The sequence below is a fragment of the Azolla caroliniana genome, unplaced genomic scaffold (assembly GCF_043228905.1).
Source record: "Azolla caroliniana isolate FFs.n. ecotype wild unplaced genomic scaffold, voAzoCaro1.0.p SCAF_8, whole genome shotgun sequence".
In the NCBI taxonomy this organism is placed as follows: domain Eukaryota; kingdom Viridiplantae; phylum Streptophyta; class Polypodiopsida; order Salviniales; family Salviniaceae; genus Azolla; species Azolla caroliniana.
The window spans coordinates 8,888,648-8,898,557 of NW_028230443.1; the positions used below are offsets into that span (position 1 = coordinate 8,888,648).

The window sequence follows — 9,910 nt, forward strand, 5'->3', positions numbered from 1 at the left end:
TTGTGTTCAGTTATCTCTTGTATGTATGTATATGAGAGATAGATAGATAGAGTCTATTATTATCGTCTTCGGAGGTCGAAGTATGACCTAGAGAGAGAGAGAGAGAGAGAGAACTAGAGAGTTTGTGTTTATAGTTATGTCTTGTATATATGTATGAGAGAGAGAGAGAGAGAGAGAGAGAGAGAGAGAGAGAGAGAGAGCATATTGATTGATTGATTGATTGATTGGGGATGGCCCTGTTTAAGGAAGGGGGAGGGGGGGAGGAGACGGCAAGATGACGGCGATGTTAACGGCGTGCCGTCAAGTCAAGCGGCACGCCCTTCGCATTCTATCTTAGCCTTCCCCTCCGTCTCCTTCTCTCTGTCTCCGCCTCTGTCTCTGTCTCCTGTCTGTCTGTGTCTGGTCTATCTGTGATTGTCAGTGTGACCCTCCTTCTGTTTTTCTTTTTAGGGTTTCTTCTTTTCTTGCTTGCTCCCTTCCTCTCTCACCCTCCCTTCCCCCCCCCCCCCCCCCTTCCCTCCCTCCATCTTCCGTTTCTTCGATCGATCCATTTCTCCACCGATCTTCCTTCTCGTCGCTATGGCGCAGCAGAGATAGGCGGGGCTTTCTTTCCCCTCTGACCCATCGTATCTGCGCAGATATCAGGGTATGTGAAAATTAGGGCCTTTTATTCACGCCGCCCTTTATTTGTTTATGCGCAGCGGAGAGTGTCTTTTTCTCGCCCTTCTTTCTGCGCAGAGATCAGGGTCTGTTAAAGTTAGGGCTTCATCCAGTCATTTTTTGGGCACTGATCAGGCTTTTCTAAATTAGGGTTTCTTGCTACTATTTTCTGTGCAGAAATTAGGGGTTTTAAATTAGTGTTCTGTGGAGCCACCTCTTGTGCAGATACTAGTGTTTCGTGGAGGCACCGTTTGTTTTTGAACGAAGATTAGCCGTTCTAAACCATCATTACAATTTTTGTGCAGAAACTAGTGTTTCTAATATTAGGCTTAGTATTAGCATGGTTTTCTGGCGGATTCTTATTTACGTTGAGAGTAGGTATTTTATTTTACCTCAGTCGGTGTGAAGATCTCTAGAAAGCGTGTAAGGGTTCTGTTTGAACACAGTGATGCAGTAACTTCGGGAACCCTAATTATCTCAATAAATTGTCTGGCATCATAATCCTGGAACCTGTGTTACCAATATAACCCTAGTTATAAACATAACCTTAACCATCAACATCTTGACATCTTTATCTTCCAAGGAGGCAACATTTTCATCGAGCTCTTCTTATCAGATAATCATTGCAAAAAGTTGAATTTTTGTATCTCAGTTCAGGGAACAATACTGTTTGTGGTAATATTTCTCAATTTTGAGTCAAATCATGGAACCACGTGTTGCAAATAAGTATCGACTTGGGCGCAAAATTGGCAGTGGTTCATTTGGGGAGATTTATATTGGTATGAATTTATTATATTTACGTATGTAGATAATGATTTTTATGTAGGGAACACAATGTTTTACACGGATATTGTGTTTCCTTTTGTTGGGATTTCAGGTACAAATGTACAATCAAATGAGGAGGTTGGAATCAAACTGGTAAGATCTCACATTATTGGTTGTGTAGATAAATCTATATGTACATTCAAAGAGAAAAAGCATTTGAGAAACCCTAAATCCATGTATTGCTACATACTTTGTAGAAATGATTGAATTATAAGGGCGTCTACTCTGTGGACTTGTTGGTAAGGGAATAATCACTTGTATGCTTGTTGGTAAGGGGATTGATTGCTTTGTAGGATTGATGGTAGAGGAACCCCATCGTAGAATTGTTTCTAAGGGGATGCTTTCATATAATTGTTTGGATGAGATTTCACATTGACTCCCTCAAACCATGCAGGGCAATGTACACCCATGTAAAGCTACCAAATTTATAAACCCACACGTTTGTGAAGATGACTAAATAGGCTGAGTGCCAATGGCCGTTTACTGGAACCCCTTTGCAGAATTTTTGGTAAGGGAATCCTTTCTTAGAATTGTTTAGATGAAATTTTACATGGATGTGCGCAAAGCATGTAGGGAACCCTAAACCTATGTGTAACCACCAAAATCATGGAAGGCACATATTTGCGAAGATGATGATATAGGCTGAGTGGGATGATTGAGAACTGGAACTTCTTTGCAGAATTGTTAAATTTGCAGATGTGCTCAAGCCATGTAGGGAACCGTAAACCCATTGGTAACTGCCATATTGATGGAATGCACATGTTTGTGAAGACGATGAAATAGGCCGAGTGGCAATGACCTAGAACTGGAGAAAGTGATATAGACAGATTATCAAATCCATATTGTGGTATTGTGTATAAATTAACATGGATTACAAATGATAATGAAAAAGCAAGTGTTGGATTATTTTCAACTTGGTTGCAAGGTAGTTATTTTGGGAGGGTATTCTCTTTGATGAAGTGACAGGACTAATTCATTTTATGGGATGGTACATTGAGGTTCTAGCTTCGATGGTCTTGCTGAGTTTTATTAGATTCCTTTGGAGATTTCACTAGTGAAGGTAGGGGTGTGTGTGGTCTACAAAAAGGTGATCACAGTTGCCATTATTAATAGTTCTACTCTTGGATATCATATGGAAAGTTGCAATGTATGTAATCGAAGCTTGTGTAGTTAAGTATTAGTGAAATGGTCTAGTTTGATGGGTCTTATTTTATCTTCAGGAAAGTGTTAAGGCCAAGCATCCACAACTGCTGTATGAGTCAAAAATTTACCGAATCCTTCAAGGGGGAAGTATGCCTATGCGCCTTTTATCTTTGTGTTGCATCTCAAATATTAAAGAATATCAGAAGTTTTAATGGTTATTGTTATCTAATTTATGATTCTCTTATAAATACTGAGTTTTCCTATTTTTTGATATGTCTGCTTGAGTGTCACCGTGTTGAAATTTCTGCTGTAAAAAATGCTAATTTAATATTTCGCAATTTGAAAATTATGATTTTGTTTACTGATATCTATGCCACGATCGATATAAATTTGTTTCTCCTTTTTCCTTTTATCTTTCAACAGCCGGGGTCCCAAGCATTAGATGGTGTGGTGTTGAAGGAGATTACAATGTACTTGTGCTGGATTTGCTGGGCCCAAGCCTTGAAGACTTATTCTGCTTTTGCAGTCGCAAATTTTCACTCAAAACTGTTCTGATGCTTGCAGATCAGATGGTATACTGGATTATATCATTGAAACTTAGTAAATACTAGTGTGCATATAGCCATGTTTATATATTATTTTTTTCCTATTCTTCCTTATATACACATCAATGGGTAGAGTATGCTATCCTGAGATTTTGTAGTGAATCGATGAGGTTGGCTTGCATGATGAGCAGTGAAAAGGACATTAGGATATGATTGTAGATCAAGGGGGATGGGGATTAGGAAGATTCTTTTATATCTTTGAAAGTCAAGGGGATGTGTATATATTCCAAGAGACTCTTTGAATGCTTCTATCCTGAGATTTTGCATTGGATCCATGAGGTCGGTTTGCGTGATGAGCAGTAAAAGGTATATTCCAAGGAACTCTTCGAGGTTCTTTTTTGGCGAACAAACTAAGAAGTAAATCAAGAGTAGTATATTTAATGGAAAGATTGTGGTTGAGGGTGGTAATCACATGAAGCACAAAGGCCAGACTCAAAAATGCATTGTGAACACCTTAGCAATTCATTGGCTCTTTTTGTGCATATATTTCAAGAGCCTCTTCTAATGATGCTATCCTGAGTGTTGAATCTATGAGGTTGGTTTGCATTATGAGCAGTAAAACGGTATTTAGATACGAGAGACAAGACAACAGAGACAAGACAAAATGTTATATTTCTTCTGACATACCCATGATATCTCATAGGCTTAGACATAAGGCACTGCAATGTGTACTCCATTATCCATCATTATGAAGAATGTGTCATCCTCTGAATATCTGATGAGCATGAGAACAGAACAATTAGATGTAAGGCACCCATTGATCGCATCAATGAAACTCTATGGATTAATGATTATTTAAATGTGCAATGCGTCTATGTTGGCGTTGTAATCTAGACACTAGATAGTGTTGAAGTTTCTCCTCTTCACTAACTTTCTCCATGACATGCCGCAATACCTGTTGAAGTAAGATTTGATGATGACATAAGAATTTATTGAAGCGATTATACCTCTGTTTGAGACTTTCCTTGAAGGATCAAAATCAAGGTAAAATAGAGACTACATTTGCAAAGGAGGGCCTTGTACTTCAATTTTGATTTAATGCATTTGCATGATACAGTATATAATACAATTCCTGAAGGTGTAATAATGGATGTGCAGATTAATAGGGTAGAGTATGTACATTCAAAGAATTTTTTGCATAGAGACATAAAGCCTGATAATTTTCTTATGGGCCTTGGAAGACGAGCCAATCTGGTATGTAATTCTCTAATTCATTTTTGGGGTGGTTATCATATTATAATTTCGTTTTGCTCATTTATTTATTTATCTTATTTTTTCTGCTTGAAGGTGTACGTTATTGATTTTGGACTTGCCAAAAAATACCGGGATGCATCCACTCACCAGCATATTCCATATAGGTCTGCTTTTAGTTTCTTCGAAACGTATGGTTGTGCATAAAGGTTTAATTTGATGTTCTATTAAACGATACATTGTACTAGCACTGTATGTGTTAGAAGGTTTCTAGTAGCTGTGGTAGTTCCCACTTGCATTGTTTGATTGGCAAAATCTGCAAACTTTGTGACATTCTTTTATTCTTCAAATAATGTATGCTTTATGGACTCTGTACATATACATTGTGATGGCGAAGTTTGTATGAGAGAATTTTTGCATGTTTTAGAAAACCAGTATTGTTAGTCATGCTGTTGTGGGATATTGAAACTGTAATCATATTCATCAACTTGCTGTGAATGAATAGAGTGGAACCACAAAAACATCGTGTGTTCACAATGATGTTGCTTGTATTAAAATCACTGTGTAGAAGGCTTTGTCTATAGCTATATGTCTATTGACTGATGGTTTAGGGTTTCACAAAAGTTTTTCTCTGCTGACCCAAATTTATCAAGGTAGGATCTAGAGATCATGATATGTTGCTTGTAGGATCTCAATAGCTAGAAGTGAGTTGTGCTCATTGATATTTATGTTCCAGACCATTAAATCTTGTAGGATTATGGTTACTGTCTAAACCTGGAAGATTATCTAATATACCAGCCTCTATTCTGATGATTCTAAATGCATTGATTAATTTTATATTCTATCCAGGGAGAATAAGAATCTTACTGGTACTGCTCGATATGCAAGTATTAACACACACCTTGGAATTGGTGAGTGGCTTATAAATCAATTCTTGGCATTCCAAACTCAGCCATGAGTTATAAATTTTATTAAATGGAATATCTTATTTTCTGCAGAGCAAAGTCGTAGAGATGACCTTGAGTCTCTTGGCTATGTTCTCATGTACTTCCTAAGGGGAAGGTATCTCTCAAGTTTCAATATCTATTTGGATTTTGAAATTTTGTGTATTTTATCTTGTCATGAATTGACTTTCTTCATGTTTTCTAGTTTGCCTTGGCAAGGTTTGAAAGCAGGTACAAAGAGACAGAAGTATGAAAGAATAAGTGAAAGAAAGATGTCAACATCCATAGAGGTAATGTGTATATTGTTCTACACATAAAAAAATATTATTATCAGCTTTTTAACCTTTTTATTTAATTGCTGAGGGTTTATGTTTAGGCTTTGTGCAAGTCATATCCCTCAGAATTTGCTTCATACTTTCACTATTGCCGGTCCCTGCGTTTCGATGATAAACCGGATTATGCATATTTGAAACGAATTTTCCGTGACCTTTTCATCAGAGAGGGTAAAGTTTGTCTTTATATTTGGTATGATTATCATATTATGAATCTTATTGAGAATGTAAAGTGACATTATAGTTTATTTCAGAATGTAAAGTAACCACATCCACCTTTATACAGGTTTCCAATTTGACTATGTGTTTGATTGGACAATTTTGAAATATCAGCAGACACAGATGACTGCTGGTGCTGCAAGTGTAAGTAACTGAATTGCATGTCATAGCTAGTTCTCATGGCATATCTCATTTATTTAGCCTCCACGATGTGCAGGGCGGAACCACCACAGCAGCGGTGACTACTGGCGTTGGCACTACTAATGTTGCTGAGAATCCACCAGGTTTCCTTTTTACTCTTAATGTAATTGAGAAGGTTTTACATTAGTTCATATGCTTATTGTCTCCATTTTTTGAGTATTTTCAGAAGCAAGGGAATCAAGAGATGCAATCTGGAATTCGACCAGAAGGTCTTCTGGAGCTGGGCCTAGTGAGGCACAGAAGCAAAAGATGTCAGACGTAGATGAGGCAAGAGCCTCGAAAGAGGTGTTTGTTTTCATCTGTAAAGGATAAAAGTCATGGTCTTTCTCTATTTTATATTGGGGTTAATATTCCAGTATGGAACTTGGACTATATGTTCCAAGTCAAGTTAACTTATCTTTCTTTTCTTTGTTGCTATCTCTGGTGTGCCACACATAACATCCCTAGGGTGGTTTCTGGTCATTGCCGTCATAGTTGGTCAAATCTCATAGGGCATTGTAGATTTTAGGTCTGTTAGGTCTTATAGGACAATCATTAACTTTTTGGCCTCATATGACAATTGGAGTCTTTTAGAGATGTTGATACAACCTAGTTCTGGGCATAATCGTAAGCAGGTCTATACTCCGTCCTTGGAGCAGCCACTGGTTGTGCATGATATGCACCAAGTGTCTACAAAAACATCCAAGTGCTATCAGTGTTGGGAGACCAAGTTTCTTATGATAGTGGGTTTGAGAATTGGTGACTATCTCACAATGTGAATACCTCATTTGCTGTTTGAATGTGGGTGGCCTTTTTGTGATGTGTTCGGCATGATTGAATGGGATGTTAAATTTTTTCTTCAAGTAATTTACCTGCATTATTATTAGTATATAGGTTGCATGACTCCCCTATGAATCATATAGAGAGCAAGATACTCATCATAGAAAAGAACTAGATATATGCCTGGTATCTTGTGCACATTGGTTTTAAAAACGGTTGGTTTTTTTGCTTGTTGAACTTTTGGAAAAGGAAATCACTTTGTCTAGAATGATTGCTGCTACAATTATCTTGATGTAGTCTGGTGACTTTAAGTGAATGGTTGATTATTTTTTGCGTTGAAAGTATCACATTCATTGTTCGAAAAAAGACATGAACTTTTCTATAATATCTCCCTTTTCTTGTCATTTTACATCGCTAATTAATTATTTTCTAATTTGAGATCCTTTTAAGGGTTTGTTGTTGAGACAGTGATTTGTGCTAGGTTGGAGGAGGCCGTCTATTATCAACTATTTGAAAAGTCATTAATTATCTAGGCACGGTTGATTGTTTTTTGCCATGAAAGTGCCATACGCATTGTTTGAATAAAGACATGAACTTGTCAATAATATATCCATTTTCTTGCCGTTTTATATCTTTTAATAAATAGTTTCTAATTTGAGACAGTGTCAAGGCCTGTTATAGAGGCAATGATTTGTCATTTTTTGGTTTGAGGAGGCCCTATTCTCTATTTTCATTTATAAAGAGACACTTTATATAATGTAAAAATGTAGGTCTTTGTTTCTCTTCTTAGATGTCAATCCACATTTTGCTATTGTTACTCAAATTGGCATGTAATGAAAGCAGTTGTGATTGTTACCTTATGTAAACCATTAATGATTGTTTAGTGATGTTAATACATCATTTATTCGATTTCTTTCTCTCAGGTGGAGACGGCTCCAAGAGGGCGTATATTAAATTTTTCTCGATCAGGCAGTACTTCACGAAAAGCTGTTGTTTCCAGTAGTCAACCTCGGGTACCAACAGAGATGATAGAGCCATCCCGGGCTTCTGTAACCAGGCTTATACCAGCCAGTCTAAGAACACCATCTGCGCAAAGGGGTGCGATGAGCTCATCTGACCCCAAAAGATCATCTTCATCGGCTAGAAATTCGATGAACACAAAGCAATATGATTCAGTTGTCAGAGGAATTGAATCGCTCGGATTTGATAAAGATGCAAGACGCTGAATATAGTAATAAAATGATGATTGGTTCTGCCTCAATATATATAAGGTTCTGTACTCGGGTGTGTTTCGTTCTTTTGGTGGGCTGGACTTTCTAAATTTCTTTTCGAGTTTTTTGCTTACAGAATCAGAAGATAGTGGTACTGTCTGTCTACATCCCCCCTATGTAGTTCACCATATCCGGACCTTTCTTCCACGGATATAAAGTGGCTCTTAGTTTATCATCTCTTATTGGGTTTAGCCATAAATGAAATGGGCTTTACTTCTATAATGGGCCTCTTGATGCCCATGTGATTGATTGACGCTAATTCATAATGGGATATTTTGGTACATCCTCTAACTAACAGTCTTGTTTAAATTCAACTCTTGACCTTTTGATTTAAAGCACTCTATATGCTCATGATCTAATTGATGAGATAATGAACTTAAAAACCTGTATTCTGGATGAATGTAGTATATATTGGAAACAATATTCTGTGATATTTCAGAGTTATGGAACTAATAATTTGCTCCATAACTCTTCAAAATTTTTTTGGGAGCTTTTTAAAGGTTCTATAGTTTGTGCTTTTGGAATTTAACAATGTGAAGGTGGAATTTATTGTAGAGGGAGCCAGAGGGGAGGAGACAGTTTGAGTCAAATTCTGATTACAAATATGGGTGGATTCTTATTATCTGTACTTGGAACATGAGTAAAAGCTCCATGGTTGGTATCTTAATGCATATGGAGCTTTTACATGCAAGTATGACTGACATGTATGGGTTTAATCTAATGTTGGTAGGTGTGGTGAGATGTAGCTATGATAAAATTCAGCTATGTATTGGGTGGTGACCAATGATCTGCACTATTTTGGTACAGTATGGTGCATGTGGCAGACTGGTACTTGCAGTGTTAGTATTGTCAACGTTCCTTGTTGCTTACTTTGCGATGACTCAGCATTTGGTCAGTGGGGACGTGAAGCTGTGGAAGAAATTAATGATATGTAATTGTTGCATCTTGTAGTGAGACACACAAACTGAATAGATGCAACTGTCTGATTCCCAGCTAATATTTGAACGAAGTGTTGTGGTGTTCCCCATCATTTGTTAAATTGCAATGGAGTTTCATGATGGGTGGCATGCTTCTCTTTAAAGTGCTTGTTAGCTACACATTTCAATGCAAAATGTTCCGTGATCTTGATCTCTCCTTTGCATACTTTTCAAAGCCTTTTGGTTTACGTATTCTTAGTGCTTGTCTTTTTATTATTATCTCAAGTTGATGGGAGGAAACTCGAAGTTGGTCTTTTGCTTTGTAAGAACTATAGTGCTTGTCTTTCTTTGATCTCAAGTTGATGGGAGGATATTCTGATGGTCTTTTGCTTTGCATGATCTATGTGACAAGTAGATGTCCATGTATCTTGCTTTACTTGGGAGAAGAGGCTTTGTTGGTGTAGTCCAAGTCTTTTGAGCATAGACTTCCAATTCTTGCCACAATTCATGTCCTATTCATCCTTTTCAAGAGCTGTACAATATTGAAAGGATAACAAGTTCTTGATGTCAAGGCCACCGTTCTTGAGTTACTCCATTACTTGTGAATGGCAAGATCCTTCCACATGTTTCATTGTATCCACTTTCTTCGATGCTTCAAATGCCTTACATATTCTTTGAGGTAGCACAATTCGAATTTGGTTGATGTGCTTCACTATACGGAAATAATGCTCCTAACATCATGGGGGGTATTGCCAATTCCACGTGGATGCTTTGGCATGTATAATCTATGAATATCATAACTAGGGGCTGCTCTATTTGTGTCGAGACTCCACATGTACTTGG

At 37.4% G+C, this 9,910-nt stretch overlaps 1 protein-coding gene across 2 annotated transcripts; it reads left to right on the plus strand.

The window, feature by feature from the left end:
• The first annotated feature begins 536 nt into the window (after positions 1 to 536).
• LOC147860974 (casein kinase 1-like protein 1) lies at positions 537 to 8,485 on the plus strand. 2 transcript variants are annotated; one of them, XM_087323690.1, is made up of 14 exons: positions 538 to 1,439; positions 1,538 to 1,578; positions 2,706 to 2,775; positions 3,052 to 3,200; positions 4,332 to 4,427; positions 4,521 to 4,591; positions 5,274 to 5,335; positions 5,423 to 5,486; positions 5,574 to 5,658; positions 5,745 to 5,871; positions 5,987 to 6,063; positions 6,137 to 6,203; positions 6,287 to 6,405; positions 7,803 to 8,485. In XM_087323690.1, exons 1-14 carry the CDS (start codon positions 1,364 to 1,366, stop codon positions 8,103 to 8,105), a joined length of 1,407 nt encoding a protein of 468 aa, XP_087179816.1. In that variant the 5' UTR covers positions 538 to 1,363; the 3' UTR covers positions 8,106 to 8,485. The 2 variants fall into 2 exon arrangements, with proteins under 2 accessions (XP_087179815.1, XP_087179816.1); XM_087323689.1 differs by having other exon boundaries at positions 537 to 1,439; positions 5,423 to 5,658.
• Positions 8,486 to 9,910: the final 1,425 nt, after the last annotated feature.